This window comes from Anarrhichthys ocellatus, unplaced genomic scaffold (assembly GCF_004355925.1).
Source record: "Anarrhichthys ocellatus isolate YVR2014 unplaced genomic scaffold, GSC_Weel_1.0 scaffold15, whole genome shotgun sequence".
Taxonomy (NCBI): Eukaryota; Metazoa; Chordata; class Actinopteri; order Perciformes; family Anarhichadidae; genus Anarrhichthys; species Anarrhichthys ocellatus.
This window is the reverse complement of record NW_022280045.1, coordinates 7,688,011-7,707,366: the sequence shown is the minus strand read 5'-3', so window position 1 is coordinate 7,707,366 and position 19,356 is coordinate 7,688,011. Positions and strand designations below refer to the sequence as shown.

Below are 19,356 nucleotides of genomic sequence, written 5' to 3'. Positions count from 1 at the left end.
AATGACAGCATACACAAACCTGTTTATTGACATGTGAAACATGTTCATGTTTTATTAATGTCGGACTGAAGATAAGTAACGGCACTTCAAGGAAGATGTATTCATACATGTATGCGCATTGTTTTAAGTACAGCTACTGTATCCGTTACAGATATGATCTGCTACATTAAACTGCCGAACAGCACTCGTCCTTGGAAAGAAGCTGTGCAAAGTAAGCTCAGCAGCTGCACGGCCCTGTGCTCTCTCTACAGACTGGTAGCTGCATGAAGAAGTAACAGGAGACGCAGGAGATGTTATGTATATGTTCTGGAGATATATTTTAGTGCCTGTTTTTGCAATACATTTTGCAATTTCAGGCAAGTTTGACCAACCCTCTGACTAAGTGCTGTAACTGTTTAGTCCACCTGTCCCAGCACCGAGCTGTGATGCTTTAGACCACAAGATGTCAGCAAATCCATGTCTGTGGTTTTAAATGAGGCGAGACTATCTGCACTCGAGTAACAAAGACAAAATAGCTAATGACAGAAAAAACATCAGAGGCTTTGTTTATCGTTGCATATTTATACTGTCAACTCACTTGCTCAAAAAAACAAAACAAGCATTCGTAACAAATCCAGTTTCTCTTCAAAGCAGAAGATGCCGAAAAAACACAAATTCACATCAGACCTCACATCCCAACACTGGTTTACTGTGAGGTCGTCACTAACGTGTGCTTCAGCAAAGACACCTGCATTAGAAGAGCAACTAGGATTCATTTTTAAACACAAATCATCAGTCACAATTTTGAGCGTTATAAAAAAAAAAAAGAAAATCATACATGAATATCAGACTGACAGAAGAGGAAAGTAAACTCGAAACAGTTCATGATGTGCGCTATTGTTTTTCAAACCTAATAGACGCACTTTGAGCCATGATTACTCGGTAATGTTATTCATTATTTCGAGTGTGCTGTCCATCGGGGCTCTGCGATGACGTCTTTCACACCCTCGCATAAGTTATTTGGTAAAATCCAGACAAGAAATTGAGGATTTTTCACATACAAAAACAGTCATATAGTGATTTAACAACCATCTTTCAAGGCTGAGTTGTGTACAAATTGGTAAATAACAAAAGTTCGGTTCACCCAAATTATAAAAAAAATGATTTTTTTTGTCGGTAGCCCCTAGTAGTCTATCCATGCAGATAGTTTATTTGTTAATGTTTTAAGGATGCGTCTCTTGAGATTTCAACCACAACCTAAACACAACGGCGCTCACAGTATTCTAGTTTGTAGGACTCTATTTCATTGGAACCATTTCATATAAAACCATTGAAGGTGGTTTATCAACAGGAACACAGGTTCTAGAAGGACAAGTTGGTTTAAATGTGATTCGTCAGTGCTGCGAGCGCCATAAACAGAACTCCATTTACCTGAAGGTGGACGCAGACATCTCAGGAACATAAAAACAGAAAATATCTGCATGGCTACATACAACTAGAGGTATAAATTTGGGTGAAACGACCCTTTAACTAAAGACTAAAAACAGAAAACATACACGTGTCTATATCCGGTCTAATTTCTCACTCAGGAACTCCTCCACGCTGTCTGTGTTCCACTTGAGGATGCTGAGTTCTTCAGCGATGTTCCCGTTATCGTCCAAAAGCTTTAGTACAGGATCAGAGCCTCTCACGTACTGCAGAGTGGGAAAGACAGAGAAACAGGAGGTGTGTTAGGAAGGTTTGCCCTCAATACTAATGAAAGATATTCAATGTCTGCGAGTCATCCGATTAACATAATCTGATTTCCCTTTGAAATTGCGTTGTTTTTTCCCTCCAGATGAAGCTTAATGTGTGTGCAATTATGAGATTATATCAACGTGCTGCTTCACGATTCATCATCCTTACCTTGATCTGAAGACCCTTGAACATCTTCGGCTTGTCACTCCTGACAAAAGCTAAAGATAAAAACACCAGTGAGGCAAATGTCAGGCAGTGAATCAGTCAATTAGTCTTTCCACTTTAGTACCGAGGTCTGTAATTAGTGACAACTGTAAACGCTCCTGGGAATGCGGCGTTAACAGCGGCGGGGACAGTTGCGAACAAAGGATGGCTACAGCTGAAGTAAACAAACGGCAGCCACATGGCGCACACACCGGGCTCCAGACGTCTACTCCCATTCTGAGGCTGCAGTAACTCGACACCGAATTAACCAAATGTTACACCGAGCAGAGATGGGAGGTCTCCACCGGAGACAAAGAGGGGGGGGGGGAAACAACTTCAAAAGCTTGTTTGAAAAACAGCCCTCGGGCATTTTAGACCACCTGCTGCTGGAAAAAAAAAAAAAGTGATTTCAAGAGGACATGTTCCACACTCATCCCCATTGACCAAGACACAGAATCACACAGAGCACACATTTAGTTGCAGGAAAGAGCTGCTACAGTTAAGATCAAGTTAAAATAATAAATATCAGAATATAATCACGTCCCAATAGAGAACTCACCTTGGACTTGGGGGAACCTCCCCAATTTTCATCCACACACCTCGAGGATGGCCCCAGCGTAGAGCTGGGTAAAGAGAGACACAATGTCAGGTAGTCCATGAGGAGTTTCCTCCCCCACCCCACACACATCAATGCCCACACACACACACATCAATGCCCACACACAGAGACACAACAGGGCTGTGTCCCTGCTGGTGGTTGGTCGCCTGGCCTGGAGGAGTAATTTGATTCGGGCACACTGATTCATAAACGTGTCCAGGAGACTCCTCGGGGGTCATTAAACTGCGAGGCTGTGCATATGGAGCAGGGCTGATGGATGGCCGTTTGTGCTGTGCTCACTTGTAATCAAACCTGCAGCACCGATACACGATATGTTAGAGGAAATTGGAGTGTCACAGCAGTATGTCAATACGATGCTCTGTTTTCCGTTTAAGGGAGGAGAGCGCTAAATGACCTGGTTGGCTGGTTCGCACGGCAAATTAAATTACCCGTGCAAAGCTCAGATCCTTCCTCAGTCTTTCTGTAAACAATCCAGCACTGCTGAAATTAAATTTCCGTGCTTTTCATTTTACCACACATTGCAGATCAGAGACAACTCACGGCCCCGTTGAGAGCAGGAAACGAACGACAGGCCGCTCTAACTGGACGCATTTTAACAACGCTCATAATTAGCTAGTCACCCCGTCTACCAGTGACTTCAGATGTAAAATAATAATACATGAAAGGAATACATTCTCAATACCTCGATCCACGTACTCTTTATCTTACTTTTATCTATGTTCACTATGCCTGAAGAATTAAAAACACGGTAATATTTATAAATGATGAAGTAATGTCAATAAAATAATTTGCCAAACAGATATGAATAAAGGTTAACAAGAAAGAAATATATGATCGTAGATACATCATTATTCTGTGAGCATACCAACATTTTGGTGCAAGTCAAGATTAAAAGTCTGGCAATACTATACATTTTGTTATTGTCGTCATGAAAACACCATAACTAACACTTCCTGTGGGCGGCCCACAGACCCAAACCCAATACTTCCTACTGAAGACATACATCTTTAAAAACAGGTTACAAATATAGAGTTTAATTTCTAAACAATGCTGCATACTTTCCTAAAACAGCTGGCTACTGCAGCTTTCAGCAAACGTTGCTCAAACAGGAGGAACTAGTGCATTTGTTTGGGATTATTTTCAGCCGCAGAGCTACTGTGCTCAGCTACACAGCCGATACCGAGAGGGATCATCGGGTCATTGTTGGTTTTGGTCTTTTCATGGGATTTAATGACAACAAGAAAAACATATCACCAAACATAACCTCTATGGCTTAAACAGGCTTCTCGTGCTTTGTCATCAACACTGTACAGAGACACGCTGTATAGAGGTTAGGTCTTTGAGAGGATGCACCTTCCAAGTATTTGTTTTCATCAGGTTCCAATGTTGAATACCCAAAAGGGGAAAAGGTAGCACTCACACACAGATCTTCAGCTCAAAGTTGACTAATTTGAATTTCATCAATTTATTCTGGCCTTAAAAACATACAAACGTTTGGGCGTGGTGGAGCATCAATGATGTATTGTATCGGGGAGCGGAGGAGCTCTGCACAGAAGCAAGCACACAGTTGAAAGTGAGTAACCGAAATGCCATGCATGCCCACTGAATCTTACTAATTGACAAGGCTGCGCAATAAGCCGTTTCTCAGAGGGTTTAATGACACGGCACTGATGTCGACTGCGAGACTTGAAGTATTCTAAAAGGCAGATAATTGTTGTTGAGTAGAATGTGCTCAGCGACACCGTGGTTTCTACTGGTACCCTCAACGTCAAGCTGGAGACGGCCAATTGCTCCACTATGTGACATTTCACTCAAATCGTGAGGAGGAAGAGGAATATTCGTTCCTCTTAGTGTCCGTCTGAAGCAGAGTTATTATCAAGGGGTGTAATGAGGTGTGCACTACACTTCGCCATGGTGCTGTTGCTAGGATACCACACACGCTCTGGGGACTGTGCTTAATCAAAGAAGGGTTACGTTGTTTTTCACACAATCACTCGGCTCAGGGTTTATCCACCAGAGGCAAGCAGGGAGCCATTCTGAATGTGTTGTAATCACTGGCGTTATGAGAGCACGGTCACACCTCCTCACAGAAAGGTTGTTACTGTGAAACTTGATATTTCTACCCCATGGGGAGTGTCACGTTAGGGTTGAGGAGGCTCGACTCTGAACATCAGAGAGAAGGATTGAGACAGAAAGCTACTGACAGAGTTTGTGTGTGTGGCAGATCAGATCTGACGCACAGCTGCAAACAGACCCAGTGGCAGAGAGGCTAAAACTAGGTTGTTTTGAGTAGCATCTCAAATGCTGGAGGTTGTGATTCTGTCATATAAATGTGACACGGAGGTCTTCTGAGTGCTTCTACTATCCACTGAGGAGCCCGTTGTCTGTGAAGCTCAGTGAACTAGAGACAGCTTGCCGATCAGCTCAAGATAAATAAACTTATCTGTTGTGCATCATCAAATTTGGCAAGTCAGAGAGAAGGCAGCACAGGATAACAAATAAGTGTTACACTTAGTCCATTGTCACTGAATCTCCTTTTATAAAGTCTTTGTACCACACTCCTCCTCCTCCTGAATCTAGACAGGCAACTACTTTATGTTTGCCTATTTCTCTGGAGCTCTGTTGTTCCCTTTACCTTGCGCGCTTCCATCTGGGCCTCCTGCTGGCAGCACTGCTGGCAGTCGGGCTGCAGCTTGTTGAGGCTGAACTCCCCGAGAAGGTCACAGGAGCTGCACAGCAGGTTGCTGGAGAAGCCCAGATCCCTGCATGCCTCAGACGTCAGATCGGCACCATACGCAGACAGCTGGCGAGAGGAAGGAGGAGATGAGAGTCACACAGAGAGGATAGATAAAAGGTTGGCCTTTAAAAAAAAAAATAAAAAAATCTTACTTCAAGTACAGATGTGCGAGTATAAAAAAAAAGCATTATGTTACCAATAAAAACAGAAATTAAGAATTGAGATTGTAGATATTTGTTTGCTTTAGAAGTGCAATAAAATCCTGAAACAAACAGATGAGAACTTTGAGATGTCACTTGTATGAAATTCTGTAAATTAACTCTCAATTACAATGACAAGTTCAGTGTATTGTTGAATCAATATATAAATAATTATTTATCAGCCTATAGGAACGTGGTGCTAAAACTAAAATATCATCTATTAATTCAATTTTGATTTAGAAAGAAAATGTAATCAGCTTAAGCATTTTCACGTGAGGAGGACTACAATTGCAATACAGTTTTGTTGATTTAATTATAAATAATCTCAGCAAAAGAGATGTAATAGTCTGGTAGGAATGTGGGTAAACACTAGGCTAATTAACAGGACGCTTCAGTCTATATGTGTTCATCCTGTGTGTGGTCACAAACCGTCCTGGTGTCACAGTGAATAATGGAGGACTCAGCTGATGGGTACTTTGTTTCGTCAGTTATTCTTGCAACTATGACTCCGAGGTAGATTTTACATAATCTGTTTTCAGGAATCAGGAAACCAGAGTCCTCTCAAGTTAATTACTCCATTAAAAGCCCCGTATTTAGCTGCGTCTGTGTGGAAATATCTTTAGCATCCTGTATTACCTACTCTCTCCATGTCCATAACTTTAACTGGGATAATAAAAAACATTTTGACTCGTTAGTTAAAAGCATTTAGGACTCATCTGCCGAACAGAGAGCTGTTTCTGACGGGGATAAGTGATGTTTAACACCGGAAGTACTGGTTTTAACATTGCCTTTCTCTTTCAAAACACCGGTTTCGACAAACCAATCTGTTAATAACTATTCTATACGAGTTAGCCGACATATAAATACTGAGGAGGCTTCTCATCTGGGCTCTCAGGGTTTTGAAGATAAGCCACGTCATTTAGAAGCTCCGGGCTCAGCAGGACGCGGCTCATGCGGTAGACGGCTCACAGACAGCAGCTATGCCGACGACAACACACGACTGACAGCGGCGACAGCTGCTCATTTTCATTGTAAATAAACTCACCGTTTGTAAAAGCGAGAGAAGCCACAGGAGATACACCTCTCCCGACATTTTGGAGCTTGCTTTGTTAGCATAAACTATCCTGAGGACCCCTTTATTCCAGGAAGGGCTGCCCCCTCGCGCCTGTCCGTTAAACTTAATAACTCACCGTTTATCTTTTCTCGGTGTTCAACGCTTGCTGACATAACATCGTTCATGTAAGTTATATTAACATTTCGATAAATATATGCGTAATTCTGGATAATTTAATTTAGATTAATGTTTTTTTTTAGTTTTGGCATGTTCCAAAGTCGACTCTAACCGTCTTCTTCGTCTCTGTTTTTATCAGGGTTCAAACACAACAGCGACATCTGCTGTCCGACTTCAGGTCCGTTTTTTGAAAATTGTCCAATCCGGTTTGAACAGATAGAGATAGTCAACGAATAGAAATCCTCATCCGTGTGGCGGACTGTTGATACATCCAATGGCCTGAGTGGTGGTAACAGAGTGTCCGTGGTGGACACACACTGGATGGGACAGCGCAGCGCTACATGGGGGACGCAGAAGACAGACGAACCGGAGGGACTATTACGCACTCTGGACAAATCTCTGGGGCCCCTCTTTTGGGAATCGATTTGATGGAATAACCAAGCCGAGCATGAACACACATCGCCTTTGAGGTAACCACAGGATTTGAACACTGCCGAGATATCCACACACACGCACACAGAGGGAGAGAGGGCCATGCTCACACACTCAGCCGCTTTGTAATCACTGTCGTCGCTGTGCGTGTGTGCGTGTGTGTGTTTTCAGTGTCTCCTTCTCTGAGCATGGATTGACCAAATAGCTCTCTGGATGATTTGATGGGGCTGCTCAGAGTCATGATGCCGCCCAAGTTGCAGCTTTTGGCGCTGCTGGCGTTCGCAGTGGCCATGTTCTTCCTGGAGAACCAGATCCAGAAGCTGGAGGAGTCCAAGGGGAAGCTCGGTAAGTTTTAAAGGGCTCTGCAGCCCGATCCCATCCCTTCACAACACTCCAGAAACACCGCAGGCTGGGTGGGAGGTGTCTGTCTTTGCTGTCTTTGGTCACTGATAGATAGATATGTGCATCACCATTGTTGTGCATTTTGGGTCAGTGTGCAGCACCTCACCCACCACTAACGCCTCATCAGACAATGGCACACAGTCATGACATGTTTAGTGATCTGGGAGCTGTCCCGCTGATCTTTCGCGTGGCTATTCCGAGTATTTGTAGTATTTGAATGCCTACAGATAGTACATCTCATCCATCTGTGCAATGCAGTGTGAGATTGAGGAGGTGCTGCTTTCTGCAGCCTGTTGCCCCGTGATAGTGAGTGTTTGTATACTTTAGAGCTGCAGCTGGAAGTTATTGACATTATTGGTTAATCTGGCAATTCTGGACGTGATCAATCTTCCAATTTGGAAATTGATGACGTGTTTGTTTTGTACAACCAGAGGTTTTTCCCTGATGATAGAAAAAAAAGACAGAGACGAGCAGCAAATTAATCCATCTGAGAAGCTGCACCTGGAGCATGTTTGTCATTTCTGCTTGAAAAATAACGCAATCGATTAACAGATTTTCAAATGAGTTGCAGATACATTTTCTGTCATAAATTGATACATTTTTGAGATAAGAAACCAACAGTTAATTAGGAAGTATGGGACATGCTATTTTGCAGCTGGTGGTTCTGGAGTCAGCCTAAAAGGTGTGATGGGCAGTGACAAATACACAGTATACTGCAGGAAACCTCTATTTGCTCCAACTAAGTTTGAATGATATTTTTGCAGACATGGGGACGCCACCCTGCTTTAAATCCTCTCCTGTCCTTTTACTAAACTCTCTCCTGTGATTCAAGCGTGGCCGGCACTGCGTTCAAATCTCATTGTGAGCTCCCATCAGGGGCTCACTCCCAATAAAGATCTGGGACATTGCAGGATTATCTCTCCGATGCCTCCACTGTGGGGATTTCTTTTTTAAGGAACAGCAGAGTGGTGCAGACGGTCTGAGGGTGCAGCTAGGCTACCTCAGGGGTTCAAACACCACCTCTTGTATCGTTGGATGAGAGTGGGAGCCTGGCACTGAGGAGATGCAGCTAACGGACCATTTTCACGGCAGACATTTTGACACGTTATAGCAGCAGGAAAAGCACAGGTGTAATCAATAACATTAAAAATGGCACTTCCAGGGTCCTTTTTATTGCGCATGCTGGTTCATTCAAATGTCTTACTGAGACACTTAATGGAACAGAGAAATCGTTCATTTTATTGGTAAAACCTGTGCTATGATCAGTGAAAAAGGCCTGTTACATTTGAACTGTAAGCCTTTTATTAAAATGAAGACATTTTGAGTTGCCTCAGTAGGAAAAGCACAGGCATTAATAATGAAATTTAGTAGTTAGAAAAGGGGATTGAAAGTGACAACTCCAGCAAAACTTCTCTGCTATAAATCAAGAGACGCCTTATCGGCACCTCTGTCACCATCTTGCTTTGTAAGCAACACACGTGAGCTGAACCAGAAGAACCTGTCCAGCAGCTCTTTGTTTCCATGTTTTCCTCTTCCTGCATTATAACCTTTGGCTGAGGTAGACAGTTCATTTGACTCAACCGAGCTGATGGAAACACACCTAATACCCTTTCTGTTGAAAACATTGGCTATAAATTCCCCTGATTGTGGAATATAACGATTATGCAGAATGGTCGTGGCTACCTCAAACAATCGTAATGTAATAATTGCGACGGGCACCTGCGCTCAGGTGACGTTTGGTGTATCAAAGCTACTAAATATGAGGTCACCGGACATTTGAGTGACGAAGATGCAACAAAACTAACAGCAGAGTCCAGGAGCTGTCAGTAAATCACAGTCTGTACAGACGCACACAATCATGAGGAGAGGTCTAATTGGTCAAAATAAGTGAAAATGATTTGTGAATCATGACTGCGTACGAACATATTGATAAATGGAGTCCGAGTTGTCCTCAAGCTGTTTGCGACGTCTTCAAATACTGTAGTTTTCTTTTTCTGACCAGTTGTTTAAAACCAAAATATACAGAATTTATGTCAATGATAGCAACTAATGTAATGATTGATTTCATTGCTTAAGTCCACCGTCTCAAATGTGAGAACTTGCTGAGTTTTCTTCTGTTAAATAATAGTGATAACGCTACCTCAACTTTTAGGACATTGTAATGGCAATTTTCACAATTTTCTGATGGTTTGTGGACCATCAATGAAAATAAAAAAATGAGTTGCAGGCGTGACTATATTCATAGTGTTATAAAACAGACAATGTTGAGGATCAAAATGATTACAGGTTTATCAATGAATTGACTAATCTTTTCAGCCCTAAAGATGTATGCTAGATAAATGATTTGACTGAGAAATCAATTATCAGGTTCATTGGTGAATTAATCATCTTATCACATTTCAGCAGTGGTTAGGGTCTTAATAGTTAATGTTGTGCCACTTTTACTGGGATAACATACGGTTACTTGATTGGGAGAAAACACTTTTGATAATCAAGTAGTGTTTAAGTAATTTTTCAAGCAAAAACTACAACAATGCACTTCTTTGAGCTTCTCAAATGTGGATATTTACTGCATTTCTTTCTATTCCATGTTTGTTTTCCTGGGCCTTAGGCGAGTAGACGGACCGGTTTCCAGGCTTGATTGTGAATAAAATAGTTTAGAGTCATCTTAATTGAATAAAGTATCCCACTTGAGTTTTCACATGTTGGAACAATTACGTGTCCTGGTGGGGGTATAGATGGCTGTATTGGCTTGCTGTATGGATTACTGCTGCCGTAAAGGGCTATACTTTACACACAGTGAAAACCCAGACTCTCCAGGGCTGCACACACACACACACACACACACACACACACACTCCCAATGCTGAAACACAACCTGAGAGGCCTTTCCCCCGACTGCCCACCACCACAAGAATCTGTTGACTTGGCAGAAAGCGCGCTGATGGATGACTATACTGAGCAGACGTCTGTGTGCTGGAGCTCTGAATTATGTGCTGCATAGCCAAATAGTTGTGACCGAGGCTTTCACATGATGACAGACCACCACAGGGCCGGTCACGTCACCAGGTACGCCTGCTGCAGGTCCGTCTGTGCAACAATAACAACCAAAATCAAAACCTCCATGAATGATCCTCGCACGGAAGAAGCTCTTTTATGTCACCTTCATGTTTTCTCGTGTTCACAATTAACTTCATGCGGGTTGGAATGACCAGCGCTCTCTCCTCACAGCGTGGGATCCTATTGCCTGACACGCAGGTTGAATAATTTCCCCCATTAGCCCCCCCCCCCCCCGCCGCAGGGCAGACAAGCTGTGATTTGCTTCCAAACTAATTGTCTGCTCACTGTGTCCCAGAGAAGTCTCCTGCATTACAATCATGCCACGATGCAGCTGTGCGTCCTGCTGTGGGCTTAATCCATTATTCTGACGGTATTTCTCTCCGGCTGCTCACCGGCACTGCTGCCGGCCGGGTCAACGGTAACGCAGAATGACTGTGCAGGGGATGGATGGAATAATAAAGGTTCTTTAATAAAGAGCAATGGACGGGGACTCAGGGCCACTTTCCCTGTCAGGGTTGCCTTGAACGCCCTCCTCTCAGTTCAGGCAATTTTAGCCGCTCACCTTGAAAAATTTCACGCTACTATAAAGCTTTATGTCAAGTCTGAGACTTGACATTCCTGCGTAAAGATTCACTGACGTCAAACCGGAGACTGATGCCTGAATGGGATTCCACTGTGATTAGATCTTCTCAACCAGTTGAGACAATTTGATCAGTCTGTCTTTTTTTAACCAGCACCCGAAAGGCCGAACCAGAGGGACTTTACTACACACTTAAAAGTATGTGAGTTGTTGGGATCGTGTGGACATCTGCATCATTCATTTAGCACCGATTGTTTCTTAAGTGCAAAGCTGACACTTGAACTCAAGACTGTTAGATTAGACGTCACATCCCTTCACAATAAGCTGAGTAAATCTGATAAAATGATAACACAAAATGCCAGAGTGATGTATTGTGGGTAACATTTTGATGCCAACGCAGTCACTTTCAGTAGTGGGTTTGACTTTTTTTTTTATGATTCTTGTGTTTTTTGGCTGAAAGCATGTTCATTACACAGTTGAGTGCGTCATTATTTGTGTAACATCTGTCCCCGCTACCTGCTTTTATAGATTCAAGCCATGCTGAACTTATTTCCTTGGGGGGATTATTCATAAACGAGAAGAAAACCCTTGTTTTTATTGAAGATATCCCAGCTTTTCTTTGATGCTCAAAAATCTTTTGATAACAAAACCTGTAGCCATAGGCAGCAGGTTAATTGCTGGTATGTTGGGAGCTGCATAAATAGAAACGTTGTTAATAAAACCACCTTTGTAACTGTAGCAAACAACCTCTTCACCTCTGTGCCCCGCAGGTCGCTTGGGGGCTGTGTGTCACCCAGCAGACAGATGTATTCAGAGACCCTCCCACCCCCCCTCAGCATCATCGCCTTTTTATCCGCTGGCCATTTTTCAGCCTGATTAAATGAATTCAATTTCCATCTGTTGCGTGGTGATATTTAGTTCCAGACACAAGCGGCTCTGTGACGAGCTGAGCGAAAACGAGAGAGCAGGAAGGAAAGAGATGCATGCACTTCATTGTCCAAGTGTTTGCAGAGCTGACGCAAGATTTTTAAGCATTCATTTGTCAGTGCAGCCTGTCGCTCCCGGGCTTGGGTTTGGATTTGACTTTGATTTGTGGTGCCAGGCTCTCAATGCCTCGAGGCTGCCCTCACACTCGGCCTCTGAGGGACCCGGTCAGGAATTTGCTCTTGAAGGGACGTCGGTCGGGTATCGCTAGTCCGTCCTCGTGCGCACACTGCAGGGACTTTGATTGGACGACTTTATACCTTTTGAGCTGCCCTGCTGCTGCACATCGTTCATCCTGTCACCGATACGCCCCTTGAGCTGCACTTGTGTTCGCGAATTTACTTTAAAGATGATCCAAGCGTCGACCTGACTCCTTTCACTCCTGCACATTGGTCAAGTGTGTGTCAACCGCTCTCTGTGACTCACTCAAAGTGCTGCAACACCAAATGGTTGCTTCCTCTTGATCCAATAGGCGACCCATCGGTAGCACTCATCTAGACTGAGCCCCGTGTCTTCTCTACAGCTCCAGGTGCAAACCTCCACATCCTAAATGTGTAATCTTCTTCTTTCTCTCGTTATTCTTTCTGTGGACAAGGCACTTGGATTCCCTTTGAACTCTCCCTGACACCCCACATCTCTGTTTTTAGCTGCCTTGAGAGGTATAAAGAGTGCATGAGTCACTTGCTTTCCCTCCGCACGTTGGCATCTGCTACCATCGGCAGCCGGTAGTGTCTATCGCCTGGACCTGGCTGCTCAGTCACTCTCTGAGACATGCCATTTGAGCGGCTAATGGAGGGTAGCCCACAGCGGGGATGGGCGTAGGTGTCGGGGACGGATCTGTTGTGGGAGGAAGGGAGGCTCGGCGCTGATGGTCACACTGGGCCGACGCTGAATTGTTAGGAGCACGCTTTGATTGGGGGCCGAGGATTTATGGCCGCTGACGGGGAATGTCTTCCCCTGCAAAGTGGCGCTCACAGCAGCAACCGGAGCCAGCCGGCGTTTGCTCCTGTAGCAGGATGACAGAACGGCTAATCAGGGTGTTATGGACGGTTTCACACCCTGGGTGTAATTGGAGGCCGTTCTAGAAGAACGCCCCCGCTCCAACACCACCCATCACTCCCCACTCAGCTGGCCTCTCCCCAATATCTTCCCTCCCCTACTCTTCACACAGACGCACGTTCTCCTCCTCGCAGCCTCCCGTCTTCTTGTGTCACTGTTGGTCAGACGTGGCCCTCCAAATATCATGTGACCCCAAAACCCTGCAGGTCAGATTATATTGAGTGAACAGGGGGGGGACGAGTGGAGCTCTGAGTGATGGCTGATACGTTATTGTTTAGTTGAAGTGATAAATCAGTCGTGTGTCAGCAAACAGTCCTGCAGAGATGCTCAGAGAGAACATGGATCCTGAGTGCTGTGCTGATGTGAAGTTTTCTTTCTACGTGCTCTCAGAAATAATCAGTTTTTCATGCTCCACACTATTTTGATGATGATAAAAGCTACAAGATCAAATTTAGACTCTCTGGGGCTCACAGCTCGCCGTACTTAGTCAAAGCCTGTGGGGTTTTTTGACAGATAATGGAGCCTGTGGTTGTAAACACGTGACGGCAGGTGTCAGTTTACTGTTTTCTTCAGTAAGCAGAGTTTCTTTCTCTCTGCGACACCATTAAACTTCCCTTCTGACAGGAAACAGGCTAGCGGCTAATAAACCCCTCTCATGATAATAACTTACAATGACTGTACTCTCATCCAGCTCCTTCTGGATCAATAGTTGTAAACAACGTCTTTTATTTGCGTGCCGAGTCTCCTTTTGTGATATTCAAATCCCTCTTGTGTTTGACTAACTCCATTGGATGAGAACCTGAAAGCAGAATATCCGCCACAGGCTTCTGAAATAAAGTGCTATCAAAGGAGGAGGAAGTGTGGAGGGAGGAGGGAGGGGGTGAAATGAAAGAAATGATTTAATTTTCATTGCAACGCCGAAATATTTAAAGCCCCAGCTTGTGGCTCATAAGCCCTTGCAAAAAGGGGAGAGGGAAGAAAGCACACCTTCAGCCTTTTTACAACCAATTTCATCAGAGCACGGAGGGATAAAAAGGAGGAAATAAGGTGGTCGAGCGGCGCTGGCCTTCTTCCTCCTCATCCTCTGGTTCAACTTGGCTCCGGTTGGTTTTAGAGTCCCTTTATCTTGTTTTCTTGTAACACCAGGCGTCCTCAGGGATCAGCTGTTAATGTGATGCTCCTACACTTTCCCCTCCTCTCCTTGTCCGACTTCTCGACCTCTTTTCTACCCGTCTCTGCCTCCTTTTCTCTCACCTTTCTTTTTTTTTTGTCTTCTTCCTTCCTTGTCTTTGCATGTGTCTCCTTCCCTCTCCTCACTGTGCTGAATGGTGTGAGCAGCATTGCCAAATGCCCTGAAATTCAACTTGAAGTTCATTTAGACAAAATCCAACTAAGTGTGTGTGTGTGTGTGTGTGTGTGGCCTTAACGAATGAAATATCTGGGTTGCTGAATATTCAGCTTGTACAATCAAGACCTTCCCCTGCTGACTGAGGATAAGTAGATTTATGCGTCTGCGTCTTTTTCTGTGGTGTTCATATTTTTTCTCAAACCCTTTCAGTAATGCTACAAACACACACATCCGTCCTGTGCTGCCTCTCACTGATATTAATGGCGCACCAATCCAATACACGGGATTAGTATTGCCGCTGATTCTGACCCTATTAAACAGATTGAGCATCAGTCAGACATGATTGATTGAACTATAAAAACTGTCTATTTGTCACTGATAAATGCAGTTTTATAGACCTTCGAGAACAACATAATATTGTTTCTGTATCAACGTCTTTACTCATAAGGAGTTGTAACTAACAATTCTTTTCATCATTGATTAGTCTGCCAATTACTTTTGGGATGTTAATGTCTTCTCATAGCTTGCTTATTCAATTGTCAGTGACTGAATGCTTCATATTTACATACACATACGTTGACCTAATGAAACTGGTCTTTGTCTGACCAAGACTTGAATATAGTTGAATCAAGTTTAATATCATCACCAAAATCTGTTCTTTTAACACATAGTTTTTATTGGAATAATAAAAGATTCTAAACTGTATATCAGAATATAAATACATGATTATTTAAGTGTGTCCTTCACAGCTCGTCTGATCTACTTCACACTTGGTGGGTGTAATGCTGGGGACCCTATTGTCGAATGTTGTGCAATTTGGAAACATTCAATATTAATAAACTTTGAATAATGAACAGCGCATGGTCCAAATGGCAACAAATGTGCAACGAAAGGCCACAACCCCGGCGACACTGTAGGTAGCAATACAGGCTAATGCAATAGTATTTTTATTTTTTAAAGAAAAGGAAAAAAGCTCCACCAATCCCAGGCAGGACAGCCTCCATTACCATAACCTGCCACCTACATTACCCAGAATGCAACTAGAGCGCGGCGGTTTGGTTAAAGATTCCGGTGTGTTATGCTAGTAGCGGCTAATGTAGCTTTGAGCTGCTAGGCTCAGGAGCGGACTACAATGGTCTGGTAAGATCACTGCTTTTTAAAATGTATTATCAAACTTGTAGTCTTCAGACCCAACCGATGCCGCCTCAAGTGACATCACTTCCTGCTGGAGCCACAAACGGCTTCATACAGCTGTTGACACACGTGCAGTAATACTGCACACATGGACGTCCTGTGAACAGACTTTCAGAAGGGAATAACATTTAGAAAATTGAGAGGATGGTTTTAGCTCCACCTTAATAAGTGATGTGTATTAACAGCCTCATGTGACCAAACACGCAGAGTAACAATACAAAACAATTCCACAGTGATGTCAGAATTGTATCTGGACAGTAAAGGTGGGGCCTACTCATCCTCCAATGGCGAACACGGTACAACATCCTCACTGGACGGATGGCCTGCAGATGCTCAGTATAATGAGATGAAAGAAGAGAAGGAGTAACACAGAGATGAAAAACGGATAAGCCTGAAGAGTTGAACTGGTGTCGTCGCAGAGGTGTTCTGCAGAACGCCGTTTTTCACTGTAGCACGTTTCTGTGAGGGACGGATTCTCCGCGGCGTTCACCTGTCCCTCCCACTCATCATTAAAACTATGAATAGCTGTCGTCTGCTCTGTCTTAATAGAGTGTGGAGTTCTCCCCAGACTCCCGTACATGCATTATTAATTATCTGTTGCAGGGCCGAGAGAGACAGAGCGGGAACATCAGATATCTGGGTTGTATCTTACCAGATCTGCACCGTTATGCAAACATTGTTTGTTGTTATATTAGGATATGAGGGCAACAGAGAGTTGTATTTCAGTGTGAATCTATATGCATTCAGCTACTGTAATTTGTGCAGGTTTCTCCCACTCTACGCTCTGCTCACAGAGAGGGTTTGCGAGGCTGTGAGCATTTAGCAGCGACATTCCTGCTGGTTTCTTTTCTCTTGACAAGTTACCCAGATATTTTTTTATTCTCCTTCCTTTTGAAGTGCAAATGCCTCTGAAGATGTTGGCTAATTCCCACTGCTTAGTCATTGACAAGCTGTGCCAAGATGAGATCTGCTACAATCAATCGCCCCTCCCCTTCCCTAATCTGTCAGACTCGCCTTCACTTAACAAGGCAGGGGAATGATGGGATCTGCCATCTGTGTAAATTGCTCCATAATCTCATCTGACTGGCTGTGTCTGATGAAGCAGACAGAACGTGGCCCCCTTTACTCTTTCTGTTTTCCCAGACATTATTGGCTCCCCCATCAGACGGCACTACCGGCTTCGATCGCATAAAAGACGTATTAGGGGAGAAAGTGGCAGGTTGAACCATGACTATTATCGTTTCCATCTATCCCAGATTGTTATCATAACTGTAGAGACATGGCTTGCATTCAGACTAGGTATTAGAAATGGGCCACATGTGGCTGGAGCTTATTTAGCGTTTGAGTCGGAACAGCTTGTTTTTAATCTGTAGCTTATGAACTCCCCAGAGCAAAAAAACACCCCATCCTCAGCTGCTGCACTTTTAGAGTCCGTTCTCCAGAAAACAGGGCGTTTTTGAGGTTTCTAGTGTTGACACCGTCCTCCTCAATGACACTCAATGGAGTAATTATGGTCTCAAGACTTATACCCCTAACCACTTAACCACTTTAAACTGTCTGCACAGTGTTGTATATCAGCGCTGACAAGGCCACGTTTTGTCTGTTCTCTATGTATGAGGAATGCTTTGTCGGCATTCTCTGACAAAAACACTCTTGTTTTCAACACGCTACTTTGCCAGGGAGAGAGAGAAAGAAAAAAAGCCATTTCCATTTACCGGATACACGACCTTCACGTGGATGGGGTGGGCTGAGTTGAACTCGAGGGCCCGGCGGCAGCAGCAGCAGCGTCTCTCCGGAGGACGGAGCACCTCCATCCTGCACCTGCCGTTGTATTTGCCTCATTTTTTCCGGCTCTCCTCTGTGCCGTCTAGTGAAAGCAGAACTACCGTGAAAGTCGTAACAATGAAAAACTCTTCAGCTTGTATTTATGCAGCCTCACAAAGCAGCAGTGCCAAGTCCAGGACAGGAAATGTCAAGTCACTGTGAAACGTGTTATTTACGAGAATCTGCAATGTAGCCAGACGTTATATTTCACTACTTCACCTCACTGGGTGCATCTGTTGATTAGAATTTCAAACGTGGAGCCTTTCTGTTGCTTATATTGCAGTCTGACTTTAATACGTTGTTCAGCATGATGTCTAGCATTCCCAAATCAGACTTTCCTCCTTTTTTGCGATAAATCTAGAGGACAAAACAGAAATATACTCCCCAGATCTTTCTGTTGACAAGATATTTTTTACTGTTTGTCAGTAAATGTCATTCACTCTGTGACTCGCATGGCTGGATTACCAAGAGGACTCCCAGGGGCCACAAACAGGGCTCGATCTTAAGGTCGTCCCGGTGCCCAAAAAAAATAGGATCAGGGAGGATGAAAATAAAATTTCGGACGAATTTGGGACAAGAGTTGAATAAAAAAAATACCCTGCTAATGTTACAATAAACAGAGATGAAAGTCACTGCACGTTTTGTGTATCACGCAGTTCTTATGAACACACACGCGCTGCACGTAAAGGCAACCTCTGACCTCCGCTGCAAGTGTAAAATGTTAACGCTACCAGTTGGCTAACCTCAGTGTTAAATGTGGGAAAACGAGTGATAGAGTCACTGGTATGGAATCAATGCTGTGTGTGTGTCAGCAGATATCTTGAGCTGAGGTGTTGGAATCACTTCGTGGACGGAGAAAGTTAGATCTGTAGTTTTCATGGCGCATATTTGAAAATCAGTTTAAATAATGAGGCCATCTTCAGGGTCGCTGGGTCTCCGTGTATAAAATGATGAAGCTGCCATGTACAGTCGTCCATGTGCACTGTATTTAATTGGAACTCGGAGGCAACAGGACACGGACGCACGGCTCAGAGAGGTGCTTCGTTTGGGCCCACATTCTCCAGTCTACATGTTACTCAGACCTGGTCCTTTCTTTTCTCCCCCAACCCTCCCACCTCTCCTCTCTTCCCCCAGCTGAACTGTGCAGGCACAGCAGAGTGAATGAGACCTTTCATGGAGTGTCAATGTCATAAAACCAATGGGGGGGGGGGGGGGGGAATGCCTCAACTTTAAAAAAAAAAAAAGCCCTCCCAAACAATTGCACGTTAACTCCAATGTGTGTCTTGTCTTTCTTTAAGACAAGTGGAAAATGTGTGAAATACTGCATGTGGCATATAAGTATTGGTGTCTAGTTTAAAGGAAGTTTCATGCTTCAGTGTGAGTGGTTTGTTTACGTCTTTGTTCCCGCTTTCATGCTGAGCTTGTTTGACGGCACTGAAGGCGTTCTTGAATGTACCGAACACCTTCACAATCTCTTAATGAAAGCGCTCGTTTATCCGTCTCCTTTTTTTCAGTTCTCCCTGCAGCTGCCAGCAGTGTTAAAAAAGCGGCACGACAGTTTCTTCGCTTAAACAACCGATGGTGAGGCAGGTTCTGCTCTGTCAAATCAGGCCTCAATCTCCCCATCTGACTTCATTCCCGTGTCCTCTGGTAATCCACTCTCTGCTAAACGGATCCGAAGACTGAATTAGAATAATTAGAAATTCGGAAGTGCATGGTTTATCCAAATGTTCCAGAGTGGTGCAGTGGTGACATAACTGCCCCCC

At 44.0% G+C, this 19,356-nt stretch overlaps 2 protein-coding genes across 2 annotated transcripts in view; one reads left to right on the top strand and one right to left on the bottom strand.

The window, feature by feature from the left end:
* Positions 1–22: 22 nt before the first annotated feature.
* On the bottom strand, positions 23–6,629 carry selenof (selenoprotein F). The gene is made up of 5 exons (XM_031855174.1): positions 6,522–6,629; positions 5,175–5,342; positions 2,480–2,543; positions 1,885–1,934; positions 23–1,673 (listed from the first exon to the last, which is right to left on the bottom strand). Exons 1-5 carry the CDS (start codon positions 6,567–6,569, stop codon positions 1,542–1,544), a joined length of 462 nt encoding a protein of 153 aa, XP_031711034.1. The 5' UTR covers positions 6,570–6,629; the 3' UTR covers positions 23–1,541.
* Positions 6,630–6,972: 343 nt separating this feature from the next.
* The window catches only part of hs2st1a (heparan sulfate 2-O-sulfotransferase 1a), a 27,730-nt gene continuing 15,346 nt past the window's right edge, over positions 6,973–19,356 (top strand). Inside the window, exons 1-2 of the mRNA XM_031854894.1 lie at positions 6,973–7,177; positions 7,311–7,484. Coding sequence (XP_031710754.1) covers positions 7,361–7,484 — 124 coding nt within the window. The 5' untranslated portion in view covers positions 6,973–7,177; positions 7,311–7,360. The remainder of the gene's footprint in view (positions 7,178–7,310; positions 7,485–19,356) is intronic.